At 39.8% G+C, this 24,637-nt stretch overlaps 1 protein-coding gene across 2 annotated transcripts in view; it reads left to right on the forward strand.

Moving 5' to 3' along the window:
- The first annotated feature begins 2,128 nt into the window (after nt 1-2,128).
- Nucleotides 2,129-24,637, forward strand: part of LOC122870500 (pyruvate carboxylase, mitochondrial-like) — a 292,268-nt gene continuing 269,759 nt past the window's right edge. The window contains exons 1-5 of one of the 2 annotated variants that reach the window (XM_044184729.1): nt 2,129-2,635; nt 17,486-17,622; nt 21,159-21,252; nt 21,866-21,956; nt 23,865-24,030. In XM_044184729.1, the coding sequence (XP_044040664.1) occupies nt 2,634-2,635; nt 17,486-17,622; nt 21,159-21,252; nt 21,866-21,956; nt 23,865-24,030 (490 nt within the window). In that variant the 5' untranslated portion in view covers nt 2,129-2,633. Of the gene's footprint in view, nt 2,636-15,519; nt 15,660-17,485; nt 17,623-21,158; nt 21,253-21,865; nt 21,957-23,864; nt 24,031-24,637 lie in introns of those variants that run through there. The other variant, XM_044184728.1, reaches the window with a different exon arrangement.

Below are 24,637 nucleotides of genomic sequence, written 5' to 3' on the forward strand. Positions count from 1 at the left end.
AATAAGGAGGTAATGAATGAATTGCTTTAATGCAATGTCCTCACAGTGTTGTCTGTGTATATTGCATGGTTCTTGAGATAAAAGCACAGTAGTCTATTGTCCACTTTACAAAGAGCCTGTAATCAAATCCTGTCCTTTTCATCTGTTTTTTTTCTTCCTTTCATACTGTGCACCACAACATTTACTTCCAGAACTCACTTTTCCTCTCTTCTTCTCCCTTTCTTTTCATCGCAAGTTTCTTGATGAGGAGTTTACCCAACTGTTAAACCTGGCATAAATGTTTAGGATCAAATTCATATCAGTTATTCTGATAATGATGTAGGTTATACACAAAAGTAGGATGAGAATAAAGTTTTATGAACATATACTTGATGGCAAATAGTACAATAAAACATCAAGGGAAATCCAATTGGTATGTTTAACAATATTTCAAAGTGAATGTAAAGTGTGCATTCTCTCTTTTGTCAGTGCAGAATTGCAGTTTAAGCAAATAAGAAACGAAAAGAAGAATTTCTCCTTAGTCCTCAAGAACAAGACTGGTAGCTAGCACAGCCATGCTTTCAGTCATTAGCATAATAATGAGCAAAAGCATAATAACAAATGAAAAACAAATTAGTTTAAACAAATCATAACTGCATGTTGTTTTAAAAGTCATACAAAGACTGACTGTAATTTCTTAATAATATCCTTGAAAGTTTCACGGAAAGCGCAGTGCAGTTTGATACAAATTATAATTGCTAATCGAGACAAAGGTCTGAGGCAGTTATTTGAGTTTAGATAGCTGAGTTGAGTTAAGTTGTTTTGTATTTCCAGATGAATTTCTTCGAAAGAACTGCTACATTTAACCCCAACTAAATATTAATACTTATTCATCATTGTAAAATGTATCCTTCTTGTGTTGAACTGCATGCTTCTCTGTAGACAAATTTCACATGTTTGCATGTTCAACTGACCTGCTGTGCACTGACTAAAAGACTCAAGTTAGGCTAGTGATTTATTGGAATTGAAGATGTGCCAACTGAACACTGCCTCCATTTTCCCAATAATTAGTATCAAATTACAGCAGGCATATTGACTTGTCATAACAGGAAAATCTCAGGTGTAACTAATAATATTTAGGATGGCTCAGTTCCATTAAACTTACAGTAACTGACTTTTGGCTTCTGGGCAACGAAAGCTGCTTTGTTAGCAAACAGTTACACATCTGGCAAATACGGAACAACATTAGCATACATTTGGAGTCATGTTTCTTGCCACCTGACTAATGTAAGTCCAATATTGACTGTCCTTTTAGCTCTGTTGTGGTCTCTACTAACTCTTGAGGAAGATATCTGGCTTGTTAGCTGATAAATGCACCACTATATTCACCATCACCAGTTGCTAACTGAGTTTTTCTGACATTTGAGGCTGGGCGGGCAGGTAGGGGGGTAAAGCTTGTTTGATATAAAATAAAAAATATTTATCATAGCAGCTTTAATCTTATTAATTACACCTGTGCTTTTCCTGCTATCAAAATGTCTGCTGTAAAAAGGTACATGGACCAGTACATCAAAGCACATTTGCATAATTTCTTCCCTATTTCATGTTAAATTATTTATAAGAGACTTTGTCCTAATATTTCTTTCCTCTGAAGCCATTTTGACATGCCACAGTAGAAAAAGCACAGGTGTAAATATTAAAATGTGATGATGATTCCAGACATGGCAGCTTTGGTTTCAGGTTCCTGGTATTGTGTATGCTGGCTCACTGTCATACTATGTCTTACTGGGACACTTGAGCAGAACAAAGCCATTGATAATGTTATTAGTAACACTTGTGCTTTTCCTACTTTGACATGTCAACATGTCTTCTGTGAAAAAGGCCTATTTTAAGTGTTAATAATGAAAAACAACAAATTGGCCTTCAAAAGTCCTCCTCTTCACACTTCATTATGTTATGTTACATAATACTCTCCATTATTGAACTATTGTAACTACTTAATAATATGTAGATGTGTAGTTAGTCACGAGCTCTTTAAATGGTGCCGCTCGCTGCGTGCTGTCATGCCCTCCTCTGTGATTGGCTTAGAGCAAAGGGGGGAGTGCCTGGTTGCGTCACGTCAAAGAGAGGGATAAAATCCTTGTGGAGAGAGAGCGAGCGAGAGAGAGAGAGGGAGAGATTAACAGGGAGTGTGAGGCAGGCGCAGTAGCAGACTCCCATATCCGCCAGACTGAGACAGACGGTGCCAGCTGCTAGCTAAGTTAGCTATAGTAGACAGTTAGCAACTAGCTTCAGAGTCCTTGCGCCTTTACTACATATGAGGGACTGAGCAAGTGTGTGTGTGTGAGACAGCGTGTCGACGCTTTGAGCGCCCGCTCGGCCGTCCCGAAGTCACTTCGTGTGTTTTCGTATAGCTGTCTGCGTGTGTGTGCGCGCGCGCGCGCGCGAGTGTGTGTAGGCTATACAAACTCCCCTATCTCCTTCCTCCGCCGAGCAGCAGTGTGTCTGAAATTGTGTGTGTGTGAGGTTAGCAAGCAAAGAAGCAAAAGCACACACATAAGCACACTCTGATAGTCGACTGTTTACACTCGGTGTCCGGTTAACGTACTTGATAGCGGATTCACAACGTTTACTGACACCGACACAGCACCAGCATGTGAGTACTGATGGGTAACGTGTCTCTGTACGTGTGAATGAGTCCTGTGTGTGTGGCTGTCTTTGAGTGCATTTGACCTAAAGACAATATTCCCCATTTCTTCCTGAGTGTCTGAATGGCTACATGTGTAACCTTACTTACATGTGCTCTGCTGTCAACGTGGTAACAGATATTGCAAGTGTAGTGAGTCCAACTGTCATAGCCGCACAGTTGCTACAGAAAGACATTTACAACTTGTGTGTCTGCATGAACCAAACTCTGTGCATGTTTACTTTGCTAGCTACACTCAATAGTTTCTGTCATGGCTAACTCTGACTTTTTGGCTGAAATGTGCACACGGGAACGTTATCTCCTCATTGCAGTTGTTACCAAAGTGAGGTCAAAGGGCTTTGAGGTTGTTGCCAGACCCTGACCTTTTCAATTTTGTATTAGTATGAGTTGGCATGATGACAAAACATGCAGCCATGACTGCCTTTGTTACAGATTACCACTGTTACCTTCACACCTACAGAATGGATAGTGAGGTAAAATAAAACACTGTTGGGCTCCTTTAATGGATGCAGGTATTTATATGGGAATCATGGTATTTAAAAGAGAAGGAAGCATCGCAGTAGGGACTACATTTCCCTTTATATATCGAAGGGAATAAATGTCTCTTTACAGGTTGAAACTTGTACATTGCATAATATGCTTGTTTTCATGTAAGCTGCACATGGAACTACGTGTGTGTGTGTGTGTGTGGGGTCTGGTTTTTCTCATTGATTCTGTTGAAATTTGGTCTCTGGTCTTTCACCTTTGAGCCCATGCATGGGTTGTCTGTTTTGCCAGAATCATTTGAGTGTACAGTTTGCTCATCCTCAAAGCAACCTTTACTCTGCTTCAAACAGTGGTACATGCAGAACAGCTGTCTCATCCCAGAGCCCGGTGAGGCTCGGTGGGAGATGTGCAGTGATCAAGCAAAGGACAGTTATTTTCACAAGTCATAAGCAGAACTTATAAGCAGTAAATCCTATAGCAGGGATGTGATCAGAAATATGCAGGCAGAAAAAGGCAGTTGTCTGCTTTTTGTCATAGGCCTCTTAAAGTGACTGTAGTGGCCTTGTGTGTTTGATGGACATGTGCCATTCACTCATTCACCTTGATGTTATTACTTGTCACAGTAAAGCCAAGGTAATAGACATGACAGTGATGGAGAGGTTTCAGTGCTCCCTTTTTTTCATGAACATAACACTCCACCTTGTAAATCTCTAAAGAAGATGTTTCCCACTCCGCAGCATTTCTTACTTGTATATTCAAAATTCAACAATTGAATTTAGACATGGTACTTTATCAGTTGACAGTACTTCTAGTGTATAATCGCCTGAAAATAAGAATTGTTGTGTTTTTCGTTATCTTAGAAAAAGCCGTTTATAACCAAAGAGGGAGCAGGTCCCCTTCCACGGAGGCCGCCATGTTGCACCGCCATGTTTCTCCAGCAGTATGTGTTTTTCGCGAGTTTCGCGGCCACCGTAGTTTCTCCTACATGCTTGGAACGGGAGGGTGAGGCGAGGGGTATTCAAACTGCAATTTCACCCCAAGATGCGACTAAATCCTACACACAGGACCTTTAACAAATTATGCCAATGGTAACATACCTTGCCCCAAACTAGACAATAGATGTTTTGACAATACAATAAAACTGAAAAGACTGCATTTGTGTATTTCAGTATGCGTTGGTGCAGACTTGCCTTACACTCTCAGCATTTTTTGGTCCTTCATTTTTGGTCAGCTAATTGGGGTCCTGACCTGTTGTTAGGGTTCCCATGAAATGAAGAGTGAAAAAATAGCATTATTTATGCTTCCTGGGAAACACTGGGCCATCTCCTTTTCATACTGCCAGGGGCACCATCCAGCAAATAGCTGTGATGAGTGCTGTAGGAGTTAGGGTGGAATCTGTCAGACCTGGAGGCAAGTAGTAAACAAAGACAGGGTAAGGGGATGACATAAAGATTATTTTTGTACCGTTACTGAAGTGTTCAGTCTTGTTTAGGTGAAGTAAAGCCAGTGTATCTTGAGTAGTTCCATCTTGCTAAGCTTGTTGGCATAAATACAAATTATGACCAATTGAACAACCAATTCAATGTTTGATTAAGCTATTAAACACTGCAGCTCCTCTACTCCACCCATGATACGTCACTTAAAACATTCCTTTCTTCCCCAACTGATATTCCATTGCTTTACACTTGACCATCTCCGTGTTATGTCCCATTTTAACAGAAAATATGTCAGATTAAGGACGGTCTATTTCACTGGGCCTGAAAGCACTGACAATGATATGGTAGTTATGGTTCATGATAGATTGATCCAACTGTGAGTAGCAGGTGTGCAGCAGAATTATGAAACCCTCCATGAATGTTAAGCATCAGCAGTGTCTGGAAGCTTCTTCTCCCCTCAAGGTTTAGTGAGGTCAAAGAGGGTAGAGCTAATGTCACTCGAGAAGCGTTCATGCTCTCAGCAACCCCTCACCCACATTAGTACACAAGAATGTTCAAGTGTTGGATAACCAACTAATTACACAAGACCCCTCTTAGTAACCTCTGGTTATAAAGAGAGCAAACGTTCTCACAAACAATTTCTTATTCAGGTAGATGGATCCAAAGCAGGCATTTTGTGGGACTTTTTAAGTATCTAGTAAACCAGGCTTTTCTTTTTACAGAGAGTAAGGTTTAGCAGGATTTAGCCTCTAGGCCAATTTCAGGGTTTTAGGGGACATTCTTCTCTCACCCCCCTCCTCTACAGTTCTCTGGTCAAGAACTTTCTCCATTGTGATTTTGTTCCTTTATTACTGCTCCTGTTACAAGCAAAGACTTTTCTTGAGAAGAGAATCTATACTGTATATAAATCATGATTCTGAGTTGAAAAAGCAGGAAATATGTCCATGTCCTTCATGGTCTTTGATAGACTATCAAAAAGATAACAGGTTAAATAATTTTCCTGGCTTCTATTAAACTATGCAGCCCAGTAAAAATGTGAAAACACTTATGAATTATGTAAGAAATCTGGTGTTTTTACAACTTATTATATCCTAAAGGGAAAGCCTGTGGCAGCAGGAGGCTGGAGCATCTTGTTGACACAGCTGGTAAAGAGGCTGAGTGACAGTGAAAGGCAAGAGCAAAATGGCTCTAACAATCCTGTCAATATACCACAAACTGTACTTTGCTATGTACTAATACAGCTAATTTTACGTTTGTTGACACTGCTATGTTCAAATGAGCAACTATCTATTTGGGTTCATTTATATTTAGGATTAGAGTTGAAACGTGTGAAGTCAGGGAAATGTCTTGAATAAATGGTACATTTAAGGAAACTTAATACAGTATGAAGGTCTTGTTCAAGGGTCCTTTTCCAGGTCCTGTGATAGGGTAGAGTATTTCTTGTTTACGTCTTTTCAGCAGTTTTCCAGACTGCTTGTGAATTCGAACCCATGATCTACCTTTCCATTCTAACCCATCATGCTGCCACTAGCCACTTTTTATTCCAGTCACAAGCATTTGTTTTGTCTACACAAACACAGTCAGCCTCGGTAGCTTGATACCGCTGTGTGAGTGTGGGTTGCTGTTGATAATTCGGACCTTTTTAAACCTCACCCTTTACTTTTCTGTACTGCTCTGACACAACAGATCTTACACATTACTTTCTTGCAACCTAAATCATCCTGCATGCTTTTGTGCAAGGACAGCTGTTGTCTGATACTAGTTTACTCAGTCTATGATTGCATGGTCTTGGGGTTTTGGAGAGGCTTTGACTAAAATTGTAATATGCTTTTATGTTTGAAGAGCCCTGATCTATTTTGTCTGAGTTGTACCATTTACACACACACACACACACACACACACACACACACACACACAGTCATCCATTCTACCTATCAGGTCAGTCGGTCAGGTAGGACAGAGGAGACTGCTGAGGTGTAAGGAGAGAGGAAGGAAGGGAGTGTGGATGAATGCACACCCATTTTCCGTTCTTTGTTATTCCCTCCCCCTCCACATCTAATGACAAATGATCTTTTCAGGAATCATTTGGATTCTGAGAGACTTCACTTTATCTCCAGTTTTTGTACATTGAACAATTAAGCAACCAGTCTACCTAGACAGATGTGAGTGTGTCAGTGTGAGTGAATATGTGTGGGGCCATCTTCTGTTTAAAGGTATTGAGGCTAGAGCTCTGTGTCATGTTATGTTGTCATGTTGAGACCAATTATTGTAGGTGGTTGCTTTGTCATAAAGGTTAAAACCCCTATAGCTATATATAACTATAAATAACTATATCTTTTCTCTCTCTCTAAATTAGTAAGCCACAGACTGCATTCGCCTCATTTGCCTAACCCTGTCCGACCCACCAGTGGGCTAATATTAGTCATGTGAACCCACAGAAACAATTAACAAATTCAGTTTAAGATCCAAGGTTCCCCAAAGTACAAAATAATTCAGGCAGAGCTATTGGGAAATGTGTATTAAGTGGTACAAATTATGAAATTAAGAATAATTCCATTTAATGTCATGATGTATGCATTGGCATTCTCAAAAATATCATATTCTTGGCATTTGAATATTTCACACGGCATCTATCAGCAGTGAGGTGAAAAAGTATGTGATGTACAACATTGTTCTTGCTTAAAAGCTATTTCTTAGAATCCCTACATTTAGTGTCTTGCATTAAAAGCAATTTTTGTTTATCGTGATATATTTTCTATTCCCTCCCAACCCTAGTTTTAATGATGAACTCCAGCAAGGAATCTGAAGTATCCCAGGAATTAAGTTCAAAGTGATTGAGGAAGCTCTAGAAAACCAGTGTGCTTCCTACCCTTTGTAATAAATAACGGCAAAAATGGGACGGGGCTACTTGGGAAGTGTGCATTGCCCATAACACACAGTTAAGGCCAGGAAGGCACTCATACTCACCCTTAGTAATAGCGATAGTGTCATCTCATGCTCGTCTTTTAAAGGGAAATCACATACAGTACATCAGGTACTCTTCCTTGTTTAGAGAACTCTGAATGAGTAGACGTTTGCTGTAAAGGATGAAAAGGTAGATTCACTGTCATTGCTCAAATATTGGCAGGTAGCCATGTGTATACATTTGCCCCATGATGAGCAAATTAGGGCAAAGTTAATGCTAGTTATGTGTGTTTGTGTGTCACAACATCACAGGCTGTGTGCGTCAAAACAGAACAGAACTTTGATCGCTACGAAGTTAATGTACGAACCAGAAATCACCTATGTTCTTTTAAGCCCGACACACACAGGTTATTCTCAGTAGCCTTTAACTTTACATGGACGAGTGTCCGCATGCATGCGGCAATGCATGTTTGACAAGATCTTGCTGTACTGTCAGAGAGATATACACTGAAAGCTGAGAACAGTTTTGGTTATTGAGAGACTTTGCTGTGAGGACACTTGTGCTTATGTGTGTGTGTGTGTGTGTGTGTGTGTGTTTGGTGTGAGGCAGACAGAGATTTAGAGACAACAGAGAAAGAGAGAGGGTCATGGAGTACATTTGGCATAAAACATGTACATTCCATTTTGGCTTTCCAACTATAATTTAATTCAGTCCTCGTTTTGTGTTGCAACCGTTTTGAAACTGATGTTAGCATTCAGAGTTGAGGTGGGGAAGAGGTTGTACAGTAAAGTCTTATTGAACTATTTCACCGTGTTCTGCCTGTAAAGGAGAGTCAATAGTGTGGTTTGTTCCTCACAGATGATTCACTGTTAAGAAACAGCCATGCACATCACACTAGTGTCAACAGATGTACATATTGATGCCTGGAGGCAAACTAGTGCCATTAAATGTGCCTCAACTACTAAAATATAGTCTTATGATGATTTTTGTCCTTCTGAGTTGACACTACACATCTTTTAATCTTCTCGCTGCCTTTTCCGTATTACAGAGTAAACAAAGGTTCATACCTAAAAGTTTGCACCAATGAGCGTCTGCAACTGGTTTTGATCCTCCAGATTTCCAGTTCCTTGTGGAACTAAGTAATAATAATAATAATAATAATAATAATAATGATAGCTTTATTTATATATAGCACTTTTCAGTACAGGTAACAATGTGCTTTACAGCAATCAATATACAACACACAAACAAGTCAAAATAAAATAAAAGATAAAAACAAAAATAGGGATCACACAATAAAAGCTTTTTTTATAAAAATGTGTCTTTAAGAAGTGAGATAAATCAGGTAACCGACTCTGCAAGCCTGATCTCCTCTGGCAGATTGTTCCAGAGCATAGGGGCCCTGACAGCAAAGGCCCTGTCTCCTTTGGTTTTCAGCCTAGACCTTGGAATGACTAGCAGCGCCCTACCAGAGGATCTCAGTCTGCTTCCTGGCTCATAGGGGAATAAAAGGTCAGAGATATAGGGAGGGGCCAGCCCATGACTGGCCTTAGAAGTAATTAAAAGAGTTTCAAAATCAATCCCAAAATAAACAGGCAGCCAGTGCAAAGAGGCTAAAACCGGGGTGATATGGTCACATTTTTTGGATTGAGTTAAAAGCCGAGCTGCAACATTTTGGACTAACTGTAGGCGGTGGATTGATTTCTGACTACAGTAGTCGAAGCGGGAGGAGATAAAAGCATGGATGAGTTTCTCCAGATCTGTGACTGAAATAAAAGATTAACCTTGGCTATATTTTTGATGGGTTCGAAACACAAATCCCGATCAAAAACTACCCCAAGATTTCTGGCTGAGGGCTTAGCATAAGTTGCTAGTTCACCTAGGTTTGCCATGCTTTGAATTCTGTTTGCGGGGGACCAGTACAATGACATCAGATTTTGTAAGGTTTAATTGGAGAAAGTTGTGTGCCATCCAGTATTTAATTTCAGCAATGCACTTAGGACCCAGAATTGAACCCTGGGGGACACCACAGGGCATGTTTGTGGGGGATGAAACTGAGCCGGCCATAGTCACAGAGAAACATCTATTAGATATTCAGGACCTGAACCAGTTTAAGGCACACAGTGACCAGTCCTGCCCACCTTTCCAATCTGTCGATGAGCATGTTATGATTGACTGTGTTGAACGCAGCGCTGAGTTCCAAAATAACTAGAATAGAGCACTCACCAGCATCTTCAGCCAACAGAAGGTCATTACAGACTTTGAGAAGAGCAGTCTCAGTACTGTGAAGAGATCAAAAGCCAGATTGGAATAAATTATCTGTCAAAAGTACCACTAATTGTTTGAATACAGCTTTTTCTAGGATCATGGATAAAAATTTGAGTTTTAAATCAGGTCTGTAGTTACTCAGAGTGGAGGGATCTAAATTGGGTTTTTTAAGGAGAGGTTCGACCAGTGCAGTTTTAAAACAAGCAGGGACAGAGCCGGAGGTCAGGGAGCTATTTACAGTAGGTAAGATGAAAGGCCCAACAGTAGGCATAGTCTGCTTCAGTAGTCTGGTATGGACCACATCCAAGGGGCAAGCAGGTGACTTCATGTGCTTAACCATATCATGAGTGTGGAAAGAGACACTGATGTAAAAGAACTGAAGGATAAAACATAAAATGATCTGTGGGTTAAAGGCTCAGGGACAGGTCAATTGTGGGGCCGGCTGCTATCTGATTTATTTATTTATTTATTTATTTATTTTTTTTCAGTAAAAAATATTTTAAACTGCTCGTATTTTAAACAGTACTTTTGAGTTTTGGGCATTCTGAGAGATCAAAGTGGAAAAGTAAGTTGCTTGTGCATCATTAAATGCAGCATTGTATTTCTTCATTAAGGCCTCATGTATTCATAATAAACGTGGAGTTTGCAGGCCTTCCATTTGTGCTGTGCTTTACGTACCTCTTTTTTCATGGAGCAGGTGTGGTCGTTAAACCACGGGGGGACTTGAAATTGATTTGGTTCTGGTTCTGATTGGGGCAACTAAGTCCAATGTTGTCAGGTCATTAAAGGAGTTCACCAAAAGGTCAGTGTCAGACGAGAGGCAGCTCAGAAGAGAGGGACCAAAATGCATTTGAAAATGTACTAGTTGTTGAGTTAATGATACGAGAGCGAATGGGGGCCAATGTAAGTGTACGCGGCGGAGAAGACTACAAATTAAACACAATACTGTGATGATCTGATACACAGATGTTAATAAGTTCCATGCTAGTGATCTTCAGGCCATATGATAGAACAAGATTGAGAATATGGCCCTTATCATGTGTAGGCCCTGTGGGGTGTAAAATAAAATTAAAAGAGGTTAAAAATTCCCCTGCAACTGCATCACTAGGATGCATCACTAAATGTTGTTGCTGAATAACTTGGGCCAGATTTCTGCCCGCTGGTTTGAATTGTACTTGTTGCCTGGGAAGCAGAGGGAGCTGTGGTGCTCTAAGTGATTACAGCCACATGTTCTCTTTGGAAAAGAAATTTTAGTATCGCGTTGTGGAACGGAGGTAAATTACTGTTGTGAATGGGCCGGTTTGAAGTGGAATGGATTGTTCATATCTGAAACAAGAAGACAACCCCATTATCCCATTTATTAGTTTTAGACTCAGTTAAAGGCAAAGGCCACAACATTCCTGTACCGCAGTAGGGGCCATTTGAAAGGTCTGTTGAAAAGACCAAGTGAAATCTGGAAACTTGCTCTAGCTTTCACTAATCAGATAAATGTTATTTTAGAAATATTTATGCTTAGGATAATTGAGTTCATGATTCTGTTCCCTTTTTGTTAAGAATTCTTGATAGGAATCTTCAAGTAGTACTCACTCATTCATTACATAAAACAAGTACTTTACAATCAGCTGAAACAGGGTATTAATCTGAACTATCATAAAATTGATGCCTTTCCAAACTTATAGTAAAAAGGTTGCACCTCCTAAAATGGGAAAAGTGAGCATTCCTGATTATACCAAAATGAATAGGACCCCGCATGAATGTCATTCATTCATTGACAAGCTATTAAAATGTGTCTGGTGTCAGTCTTATATGTGTAATCAACGCATTTTGAACACTCTAACACTGGCATCACATGAGCATTCTGACCTCTAACCTATTCTGGCTTAGTTTACAGGCTGCTGGACAAAAGTGATCCCATTGTAATCCTTGTAATCCATCTGAAAGAGATTTCTTTTGTTGAGTTGTGTGTGGAAAAAGCAAGCAAAGTTATTTGGGTGACTTGGATTTTCTGTCACTTGATAGAAGTAACTGTCTCCTTTGTTTTTACCCTAAAAATACAGTGGACACAAGAACAGTAACACCTATTTAATTGAATGCAATCCCTTGTATCTATCTTTAAAATAACACCTCTTTGATAAAGTACTTTTATGCATGGCTATTGTATCAGTGTGGGCTAAATCGTAAGGTGTTCCTGTTATTTTGTCCATCCTGTGTGTGTTTATGTGTTGGGGTTGGCTGTTTGTCAATCAGATGAAGTTTGAACAGAGTGGCTGAAAAGATATCAGTTAATAATTGACCTGATTTAGTTTGTTTGTCAACATTGAAACAGTCACAGTTTAGAGCTGGAAACTGATCAGTTCAATCAGATAGCCTATCATGATTAAAAACATTTTTTGATCAAGTTGTATCTGCTCAGCACTACATGATGAAGCTACTGTAGCTAGGGTTGTAGTCACTAATAAGGTGAATATTGACGGAAGTAATTACTATCACTACTATCTTGTTATGATGATTGTGGACATGTTGTGCTATTACAGTGTTTTGCATGATACTCTATCAGCCAGAGCCACATGGAATGATGTTTATTTTTTTTTATTTTATTGCATTCATTTTGTTGTGAACTGATCATGTGCAGTAAAAACACATGATGCTGATGTGGAGCGTGACTTAATCTTGATCATCTGAGCATGAGCACTGAACTGTGAGTGGAATTTGGTCTTGTTTTGGATAATGCGATCAAACCTTTTTGCTGGTTCTACTGATTCAACATGGACTGAGACTCATCATCAAAAGCTGGCCGGCAGTCTGTTGTGGTGCTCTCCATATTACTGTGCATCATGAGTCAACAACAAATGTTGTCTGAGTTGTCTTACTGATGGTCATGGTCATTTTTTGTCGCTCAGAATGGATATTTAGCTTTAACACGTCATTTTGAGTCTGTTAGGATTTGCCTTGCCATGTTGTATTGCATGTTAAACTTTCCTGATGTATCTTAGCTCTCCATCCTGCAAATAATAATTCATCTTGTTCTTTATTCCAAATAAATCAGTCAGTCAGTGGTACACTTCATGCGTGCACACAGCTTGCTAGTGCCTTAAAGAAAACATTTCTTAAGTGCTCTTTAAATTTCAAGTGGGTTGCAAGTCAATACATCCTCTATATTTTTTGTTAAACTATGAGTCAGGCACCAGAATGGACAAATGTTTCCGCTTTGAGTCCCCAAGTGGCAAAATGAACAATATGCATGTATGTGTGAAGGCCGAGATGTGAGTGTATTTATTGGGTGTTGTTTCAGTGTTCACCTGCTTTCAGTATGAACTGTAACAGTGAGAAAATGGTTATCACTACAGGCCACAAAAGTTTTATTTTCACCAGTTGTTAGTGAAGGTGTCCAGTACAAAATTTACCAGACATTTTCAAAATACATACCTTCAGTGTTCTGTCAGCTGTCAGGACTTTGGAGAGTAGGTTAGCACCTAAAAATGAGGCCCACACAAAATCATTATTCCCTTCTTTTCTTCTTTTCCTTCTTTCCTTTATTTCTTAGGTTAAATTCTGATAAAGAACAGTTTGATCTCTGAAGCATTCAGAGTCAGAAAAGGAGACAAACCAGCGATATGACATTGAGATGTGAAACCAAAATTGTACCCTCAAGTTGTGGACACAGGTTAAGTCTCCACACCATTTGACATTCCTTTCATACCACAATTTATCCTTCAGTTTGCCTCATTACATTTTGGTAATGCGATTCACGCTACCGGTGAAGCACTTGCCGTGGCACATTTTATTGTATCCGTCAGTGCAGGGAGACGGGAAGAAAGAAAAGAAAGAGGGTAGTGAGCTACAATGCATAACTGCTTGAATACTGGTATCAAAAAAGAGAGAAATCTTAGAATGAGAGAACGACAGATTGAAATAATAGAAGAGGATATGCTGGGGACAGAAGGTAGAGAGAGGGATGAGATGACAGATAAATATAGAAAACCAAAAGAGTTTGAAAATGATGACCTTTGTTTTCTCTTTTTTTCCTCCATTACGTTTCCTTAGTCAGAAAAGAGAGGTAATTATTTGTCTCAGTGACCAATTTGTAATGTTACAATAAAAATGTATCACAAAAAATAATCACCACAGTACATGTGGTCATTTCTGAATAATCCTAATCATTTATGGTGATAATATCATAACGGTATAAAAGTATGAAGAAAGGTAGAGGCCAAATAGTTTGTGTCACACTTCCAGTCGTCTGTGTGACAGCATCACTATCTCCGGGTAGAGAAAAGTCTTTGTCCTCAGCTGTTCATTAAACTGTAGGAACTGCATGCTTTCTGTTTTTGGGTGCATTTTCAGTCAGTGTATCAGTTGTTTACAATGACAATTTACAACTTAGCACATGGATGGAGAATCATCACTGCACTATTTTAGGTCAGAAAGTTTCTTCCCACTGCAGGCCACAGTGTCTGGTAGATTTCCAGCTCTTGGAGAGTCAAAGAGCATTTTAGATAACAGGCCACAGCTTAAGTTAACCATCACTGAGCTGCTGGCTGGTAATATTATTACTATTATTATGTCATTTTCTGTACATATCATGTATGTACTTAAATCAATGCAGGCTGGTCTTGTGACACAATGTTACCTTTTAAGAAACTGATGAAAAAAAATTCACAGTTTTAATATAATATCATTATAATATTTATCTTGTGATAGGACACTAGGTTATTGTAAGATATATTTAAAATGTTGTCTTGACTGTTATAGCTGAGAGGAATGAGCAGGTAATACTACTATCTGCCTGCCCATCATATCCACATTGCTATTACAATATATATATTTTTGTCCTGTTCTCTCCTGTTGTATTCAAGCCTTGGGAAACTGTATCGGTTTCATAGTGTGACGCTGTTGCTTTTGTGTAGATGCCGTATACTATTTCAGCCTGAGCTTCCACTGCCTACAGTCTTCAGACAGTCTCAAGCCAATCACTGACAGTCTAAAAGCATGTATTCATGGGTTCTTGAGTCACTTTTTCATAGTTAATTTGTCATTCATGCGGCCATTTACCAAGATAATAAGTAACACATAATCATGTAAAACATCACCAGTCTAGAACTAAAAAAGTTCTCAGTGTAAAGGAGATTTTGATTTAAAAAAAAAAAAAAAAAAAAAAAGACTCTCTGATCTAGTCTCTCAGCGGTCTGTCCACAAGACATTTTTGGGTTTATGCAACTAAAGGATTTTGATTTGTTTCATTTGTTCGTGCAATTAATTTTAAATGTCCGTGAATGTGTAAGATCCCAACACACAGTGTTACTCTGCTTCTCACCCAGTGCATGACAGGATAGGCTGAAGGCTATCTCGTCTATGCACTGAATAAGTAGACAACACCACTGTTCATTATCTTTAAATCTATATAGGACATATGTGGTAATCCACCTGTAAGTAAAACCCTGCAACCACAGGTAACAAACAGGAAGTGATGATGAGACTTCACTTGGCTCAAAGAAATGGAGGTTGTTGGGGTTTTTTTTTGAAAAGTTGAATGTTTGGAGAAGAGGCCACCACACCTTGAGTCCTGAAGTGTATAATTAACCAAACATATTGTTAAATATAACATGACAAATCTGTTTAGTTTGCTTTAGTTTATTATTCGCAAATTCAGGGATTTCCAAGGAGTGGCACTTTGTCAGCTCAGTTGTGGGCTCCATTGTCTGCAGTGCTGTTGTTTGACCACAGTGTGGTAGCAAAGGACTGTCAGTGAGGTGTAGCCTTGTAGTCAGACCAGAAGAAGAAGCATCCACCATAGCAGTCTCACTATCACACAGCTCCCACCAGTAAAGCTGACGGTTTCCTTACAGTGAATGAGCCACTTAACCATCCAGTTGAAGAGGTAGTTGTTGATTATTTTTAATAAATGTGTATGTCTGTGTGTACCTGTGCCATTTATATGTGGTTGTAGGTAAGTTTGTCTGTGTATGTTTGGTAATAGGGTGCTTCATTTTAGTAATTGGATGTGTTTAGGGGTTTATTGATTTGTAGGTGCAGCCATCAAACCATAGTGCCAGTGTTAGGTGTAATGGATGGTTTGTTTCTGTTTGTTTTGATGACTGAAGTTGTCTTTTCGTGTGATAATTGGATGGTCTATTTCCTGAACTTTGTTGTTCAATATTTAACATTAATTCATGTACAGCGAGTCTGTGCCACTCAGTCACCCTAGATTCTGTCCATGTGGATAAAATTGGTTTGCATTTGAAAGGTAAATATCAGCAAATTTGTTTCTTTCCTACAATTAAATCTATGAATGGGACTAATGAGGGCAGTTTGTATGGTTCAATCATAGTTTGTATGATTGTATCTGAAATTTCTGGAGTAGGAAAAAGATAATTAGTGCCTTCATTTTATTGTTGTTGTTTGAAAAAAGACACCAGAAACTCCTTGTCCTTAATTAGACACACCTGCAGCTGATTTGTGGCCGGTAAGCAGAGCAGCAGCTGATTGGCTTTCTAACTGGCACCTGTCGATTATGAAAATCTAACGCCTCTTTCTAGGAAGAAGTTTTGAGTATGATTCTTTAATTAGCTGTCATTCCAGTCAGACCTTTCTTTACACTTTTTATCAGTTTTACTGAAATTGCTACTCCTTCTCAGTATATAATAGGCCCATACACTCAATATAATACATATTATTGACATTAACTGTTACTCTGCTGTTGTCCTCAAGCAATATGAATGTGTTTTGAATTTATAAACAATCGGTGTGGTACTTATATTATTAAAGACACCTTCATAATATTAATTGTGAAACTTGATCCTGCACATTTGTTTGCACATATTTATGAAAATTGACTGCCATCTTTTCTGTATCTTACCTAAGAGTGGTGTATGTCTTATAATATGTGGTTGGGTCATATATATGGATTTTAGGGCTAAAGTCATTATAATAGAGTGACCACTATAACAGCCTCAAGATGGGATTCAAACAAGATAACATATATTCCCAGCTGTCATACAAGCAAACGGACTTGGGCCAAGATGCTTATCAGCAGATGGTATTAGATTTGTCAACAGCCTTTTTGCAAACTTTCATAGCAACAGAAGTCAGGGCCACAGGTCTCAAATTATTCATTTAGAATACAGCTTTTTCTTCTTGAGCACTGGAATAATCCATGATTCCTGCTAAATATCAGTACAACACCAATTAAAATTTTCTGAGAAAATATACAGTTGAAAGGCACACACAACCCTCGGCAACAACTTAATAGGGCCTAGTGCTTTAGTAGATTTAATCTCTCTCTAAACACGGCTCACACCTCTTTTAATCATTTTCAAAGCATTATCATGATCTTATCATTTTCCTTAAAGCATCTTTTCTTCACCTGAGAAACTGAATTTTGCAAATGGTTACTACATAGAGATTGTAAGGAACTATGAGTTGCAGGTTGTGGAAAAGACAGTTGTGTTTTGTTTGATCTAGATTTAATGACTTATAGCCAAATGTTTTACATGTTTAGCCAATTTGCTGAAGAACCAATGTATATAATTACGTATCTTCTGTAGCACACGTCACAAAAAGTATAACTATTTTTTGTGTCTGTTTGATCCATGTGTTTCCATCGCTAGCTTGTATGTCTCACCTTTCTTCCCTTCACTTATTGCTGTTAGGTTAAGTGTGTAGAGGCATTGTGTATGTCAAACATTTTCTTTCTTTTTCCGTTAGGATGTTGAGGTACACTGTAGTCCGAGGCGGCCTTGGCCTGTTGGCTGTGAGGAGGGCGTGCCTTCTCTCCCGCTTCACCCACTCTGCCCCGAAGAGCGAGTATCGACCAATCAAGAAAGTCATGGTGGCCAATAGAGGTAAGACCCCATCCACATCCTAACAGTACTAATTCACCGCTGAAGAAGACAAGCAATTCAGATAGCACCACCAAATTAAATACAGTTTAATGCGGTTTCATTTATAATGTAAGAAAAAAGCTATGACATTTACAATCTTCCCGAGGCAAAAGAACAGACTCTCAGACTCTCTTAATATTTAATGGCCAACATTTAGTTTGCCTTGGCACATGCTAATATTTAAGCATGCAAAACTAGCTTGTGCATGCAAAACTAGCTTGTGCAGCCACCCACATTGTATGTGGGTGGCTGCACAAGCTAGTTTTGTTTAATCCAAAAGCACTGAATTTCTTAAAATATTGGAAACAGGTACTGCAACCATAGACCTTGCTGTACACTAGGAAGTTGAATTTAAAAGTGTATGTATTAAATTGTTTTTGAATTGTATTCTGTACATAATGCCACAGATGTATTTTTTAAATATTAGAAAGCTAGAATAAAATCAGCACGGAGGTCTCTACATTCTCTGGAGCCTAAATGAAGCATGTCTTATGCTGTGTTGTATATATTTTTTGTCCACAAAACAAATTGGACCCACCAATAAGCGAAAATATGTATTTGTTCCTTTCTAAGCTGCTAGAAAGTGGGGTGTACATTACTGGGACTGAGGTCTGAATGGAAATATAATTACAGAGAAGCCCAGAGTTTCTAAACACTAAGCAGTCACCAGTATGGTCGTTAAACGCGTCATAAACATCACTGACGTGCTCTGGTAATACATATAATCACCGGACCCCCTACTGTTAATGCTGTCCAGAGAGGCAGACAGTGTGCAATTAGTGACTCTGTCAGGTGACGTACAGGATTTGAGTGACAAATAAATGTATTCATGCAGTTTAATCTAAATGCTTTTTAGAGTCTCCCGTTATATTAATTTTTGCGGACACATTTAAAATGCTTGATTTAGTTGAGTGTTTCATTATTTCGGATTGATTGGTACGTGGGTTTCCAATACGAGTCCAATTCTGCACACGTGGTACTCTGTAGGCCTGCTGCACATAAGTCTGCATTGCGCATATGCATGCATACAGTCGTAACCTCCCTTAAAGGCTCTTTTTAACTGTTTTAATCCATCAGTTTGATTCATATAGATTGTGGTCTCTGCCACACGTTCATACACACACACATTCATACACAGCAGGGCTTTCCGTCAGTCGCTCTCCTTCGTATCGACATGACGTGATATCAACACCACATTAGATCACATTCATCACACTGGAGTGCACTGGACCGTGCTCGGCTTCAGTGTGTCGGTGTGTATGTGATGAAGAGGGAGACTGGACCATCATATCAGCCCAGATTCCACTTCACCAAGCACATCTCCTCTCTGCTATTGCTTCTCTGCTCTAATATTCTCCTCTGCTTTCCTTTCTGCTCTCCTCTACCCCTTTTACCTCCTCTCCTCATCTCCTCCCTCCCTTAGCACTCCCTGTCTTTTTCAGCACTTGTCAGATGTGATTTTTTTTCCCCTGAGCCACTTGCTGTCTTCCTTTTTGCCCCACATGACTTTGCTCCTCTTCTTTCTCCTCTTCTCTTTACTTACTTCATTTCTCTTTTTCCCCTCTACTGCCATTCTTGTCTCCTCTCCACTTATTTGTCATGTTGTTAAACTTGCCAAGCTGTGTTTCTTTTGGTACCTCAATTCTTCAAAACCCTCCCTCTAGGTCCTCTGTCGTATTTCTGCCTTTCATTCTCTACATTTCTCACCTTAAATCATTACATTTCATCTGTCTGGCTTTCCATACCATCTCGTCCTCTCTTATATTTTCATCCTTTTTATGTTACTGTCTTACTGTTGTCCTTCTCCAGAGTTCACTTTCTTTCTTGCTCGCTTTCTCTTTCTTTTTTCTAACGCTCCTCAAATGTTTGAACGCTGTCCTCCCCTTCAAGCAAGAACAACACATCTTGCTATTTTTCAGTGACTGCCCCAAAATGTGTGTTGCTTGAAAAACAAATATTTGGCTCTAGTGACAGCAACATAAAAGGCAGGCGGTGTGTTGGATGTCCAAAGCCAAGACTTTACTCTGTGTCCTCAAACTTAAGAAAAAACAGTAGACTTGTTGCAGTGTCTCTTGATATTTTTGAAAAAAACATAGATTTGTCTTGTTTTCGCATGTCATGCATGGCATAAAATATTCAAAGTTTATTTTATTCTCTCAGTGGAGGCATTTAGAAAATAGGGCCAATGCTACAGGATGTTGATAAAATCATAATAATAATATTAATACTAATAATCATTATTTATAGAGCAATTTTCAAAATCCACATTACAAAGTGCTTCACAAAGGCAGAAAAATAAAACAGGTTTTAAAAGAAAGCAGATAACAAGGGGAAAAAACGTTTTTAAGGAAATTAGACAATTAAAATTCATGTAAAATCAGGAAAGGCTCTCCGACAAAAGTAGGTTGTTAGAATGGACTTAAAGGAGATCACTGACTGAGCTGACCTGGTTTCTTCGGGCAGGCTGTTCCAGAGCCTCGGGGCCCTGACTGCAGACGCTCTGTCCCCTTTAGTTTTCAGCTGGGCATCTGGGACAGACAAAAGACCTCTGCCCGAGGATCTTAAAGTACGTGCTGAAGCGTACAGTATTAAGAGGTCAGACATATAGCAGGGAGAGAGGCCATGTAGAGCCTTAAAAGTAATCAGTAAAATCTTGAAATCTATTCTAAAACCTACTGGGAGCCAGTGTAAAGAGGCTAAAACAGGAGTGATCACATTTCTTGGTCCTGGTTAAAATCCTGGCAGAGTTCTGTACAGTCTGGAGTCGGATCAATAGTCTTTTGGTTAAGTAGAAAGCCTGTTGCAGTAATCCAGGCGTGATGACATGAAGGCGTGTAAAATGGTCTCTCTGTCTTTAAAAGTTAAGAGATCGTATTTTTGAAATATTTCTATGATAAAAACATGATTTGAAGCTTTGTGGTGTGCTGCGCAAAACTTAAATTGCTGTCAAAACAGACGCCAAGATTCCTTGCAACAGGCTTGATATGGTCCAATACGGACTCAGCAGATGGCAGAATTTGTTTGCCATGTGCTGGGACCCGAGGATCTCTGTTTTGTTTGAGCTCAACTGGAGGGAATTTTTTGACGTCCAGTTTTTGATGTCACAAAGGCAGTCATTAAGTGAGCTCAGCATTCCAGGGTCTGTGGATCTAATGGGCAGGTACATCTGCATATCATCAGCATAAAAATGAAAAGAGACACCATGTCTATGAATATTATATAAAGTGTGCTTATGAAAAATAGAGAACTACAACATCCCACTACACACAATCTGCCAAACTCCAGATAAAATAGAGACATTTTAAATAATAAAGAGAATAAAAGTGAAGGAGAGGAAGAGCAACATTTAAGAAGGAAGGGTAAGAAAGGAAACAGGTAGGCAAAATGTATCAAAGCAAAACAGAGGCTGGTAATATGGCAATATGGCTGGTAAATTAGTAAAATAACTACCTCCTTCACAATCCATTCCTCATCTATGTCTTCCTTTTTTCTTCCAGGCGAGATCGCTATCCGTGTGTTCAGAGCCTGCACTGAACTGGGGATTCGAACCGTGGCCGTCTACTCTGAGCAAGACACTGGACAAATGCACAGGTACTAATATCTGCTTCATTTGAGCTGAATGGGTCTGCACAGGTTTAAATAAAGAAAGCGTAACCGACATATGTCTTAGTAAACTGCTGGGCTGCCACTGTTGGGTATAGGCCACGAAATGCTAACAGCTGATTAGAGCTAACAGCAATTAAAGGAAACCTGGGAGTATTTCTCTCCTCTCCAGTGCTTTGGGCCTGTTCTTTGTTTTGCGGTTGGTGTTAAGTAGGGACATAGGTATAATTGTATTGACATTACAAACATTCAGGTAATCACGCTGCTTAGTTTACATGCACAACATCCTAATCTGCCTTAATGTGAGCTATTCTATTCCACGCTGACTTCCTGATGTCTGTTTTTTAAAATGTCTTTTACTGACTAATAAATCTTGTTATGTGATTGTACTTCCACCTGGTTCTGCCTATCCTAAAGGCTGATTGGAGGACTGAGTAATTAAAGTGGACTTTATTTGAGTAAATACTGGGCTTGGATATAATGCCATGAAGCCATAATGGTTGTGTGCTTGAGAGCTGGTTGCACATCTGTGTGTTTTGCATGCTATTGCGGTCCCCCTTCCATCCCACTGATGTTAAATCCTTTGACCTTGTCTTCACAGGCAGAAGGCTGACGAGGCTTACCTGATTGGAAAAGGCCTGCCACCTGTTGCGGCATACCTGCACATTCCTGATATCATAAAAGTAGCCAAGGTAAAGAGCATTTACCACAAGATGGTAGTAAAAAAAAAGGGGGTTTCGCACTGAAGAATAACACTTCTGTTGTTTGCTTTACCAGTGAACAACAGCGATTTTACACTAAAAGTTTAGTTTACTCATCATGGTTATACAGTATTCAGCCTGTGAAAGTAGTTTTAATGATGTGTGTGGCCCTGGAGGTGCTTTCTAAAGTCCCTAGTGATGTCATTAGGGTTTTCTCTGCTTGGGCTTTGGTGGTTCACATTACTTTTAATCTTTAGGAAAAACCCTGCCACCTTCCTGAAGTTGGAAAGTCTTGTCCCTTGCTGTCTTTTTGATGCAGCAAAACTTCATGGATTCAGTGGCATACAATTAGGCAGGCAAGCGACAGACAAATCCCTTTCATTCCATTCTGTTCACCCTAAGTCTATATTTAGTTTGGTTGGAGCTAAGGAAAAGGAAACAATTTCTCTTCGTCCATCCCTCAAACACCTGTCCCCCTGATCATGTCTTCCTTCCCTGTTTCCTTCTCTTTGTCCATCGTTCCTTTCCTCTTTTCCTCCTCTTGTTCCCTGTTGGTGCTTCCCTCTACCATTTCCTTCCTTTTTACTATCATTCTCAATCTCTCGATCTCTCGTCCTCTCTCCTTCTCTTCCCTCTGCCACTTATCACTGTGTTAGATTAGATCTGTTTCGTGTTACCTCCTTTCCCTCCCGTCCTCCCTCCATCCCTCCGGGACGCGCTGCCAGTTGTTCATTATCATTTTTCTGATCAATCTCTCACGGTTTATAATTTTCTGCGTGGGCATGTGGTCAGCCAGCCAAGTCGGGGAGCCTGTGCCGTCCAACTCATTTCTCAAAATCCTTCTGTCTATCTGGAAGCCCAGCAACCCCATGCCAGCGAAGAAGTGTGTGTGTGTGTGTGTGTGTTCTTTCTTTCCTGCTCTCACATCCAGTGTATCCTCCTTCACACTGTGTATCTCTCTGTTACTGTGTGACCAAAATAACCATCCGTCTCTGTCCCAGTACCTTTTGTGTGTGGCTTTATAGCTATGTTGTTTGTGAAAATATGTGTGGTCTGCTTGCAACTGTGAAAGCTTTTATCATGCTTCTACAAATGTTTGTTACCCTGGGGTGTTGTGTTAGCCTGTGTGTGAATCTTCATCTACTGTCCACGTCTCTTTGCATTCATGCCTGTGGGTGTACCTGCTTGTGTGCATGCATTTTATGTGTGTGTGTGGCTCCATGCCTCCTCTGGCCTGCCAGTAACAGCTCCCTTAACAACGGGACAGCCCATAATTATAGTCCGCCTCGTATCCAAGAGCAGATGGCACATACTGATCCAGAGATGGCTCTATCTGTCAAGCTCGGCAGCTACTGTATCTGTCTGCTACCCTGTGTGTGTGTGTGTGTGTGTGTGTTTGTGTGCTGTCAGTACCTTCCCCCTGACCCTCAAATTATGCGTGCCTGTCTAATCGCTCAGTATCCTACTGGTGTCCATTGAGTAGATGATGATTAAGGTGATTGCAACTAAGATAGAATGAGAATAAAATATGGCATTAGCTCACAGTCCCTTTGCAGTAAGTGATGCATTCATCCTTTTCACTTGCCAGCAGACAGTGTGTGGTAAAGCATGCAGGTTAGGGTGTGTGATGACTCTTTATTTCCCTCGCCAATAATCAGCCAAGTGTTAACTGGTGCCCAGTAGTGGCTCCCTATTTAACAGAACTCCTGTTGCTTAGCTGGCCTATATTTCCTTTCTCTGGTTTTCAATGGCAAATATTTTAGTACAAACTTAAAATGTAAATTAAATGTGAATAAAAAAACGTGTTTAGGCAAGTGCTTGCTGCCAACAGGTACAGCGCACAGAAATATATTGAATGTAAATAACCTTTTCTCCATCTATCCCTCTCTCACTTCTTAGGACAACAATGTGGATGCTATCCACCCAGGCTACGGGTTCCTCTCTGAGCGGGCAGACTTTGCCCAGGCCTGCGCTGATGCAGGGGTGCTGTTTGTAGGACCAAGCCCAGAAACTGTCCGCAAGATGGGAGACAAGGTGGAGGCTCGTTCCCTGGCCATCTCTGCAGGTATGGAAGAGGGTGACTGGCAAAAATGGGATGAAGGATGTGAGGAGTAGATTCAGAGAAAGGATGAGTCATAATTTGAATACCTGCTATATGTGTAGTATTTTTTTTGTAACATCGAGTAATTGTAGCAGTGAGACCAAAGACATTATGATTGTTAGTATCTATCTGATAACTGTAATGTTATTGGTGATAGTGTTTCTCAAATTTGCCACAAACCCTGGTGCTTGTTGTCAAGATGATGACTCACTCCCCCTCCTCCCTCCACCTTTCACCCTGGCATTGCTCTGCTAGCATTTGCTTTGGCTTTTACTCTCAAAGAATTAATTTTGTCTTTACTGTGGGGGAATGAACATTTTTAGAACACATTTTTCAGCCTTCTACTTGTTCCATCTGCCACTGCAAGAAACTGTGAAAAATTAAGCTCTATTTCTACAGAGTTAACAGCGCCCTCCTTATTTTGGGCCATCCCATACTCTGTAAAACAAAATCTAACCTTTTGAGACTCAAATGTAAGTGTAAAGTTAATAGTGGCCCTCTCTAAGTTAATGTACAAATGATTTTTTTGCTATAAAGTACAGCATTTGGAATCTTTAAAGTAACCCATTTT

Source organism: Siniperca chuatsi, linkage group LG22 (genome assembly GCF_020085105.1).
Source record: "Siniperca chuatsi isolate FFG_IHB_CAS linkage group LG22, ASM2008510v1, whole genome shotgun sequence".
NCBI lineage: Eukaryota > Metazoa > Chordata > Actinopteri > Centrarchiformes > Sinipercidae > Siniperca > Siniperca chuatsi.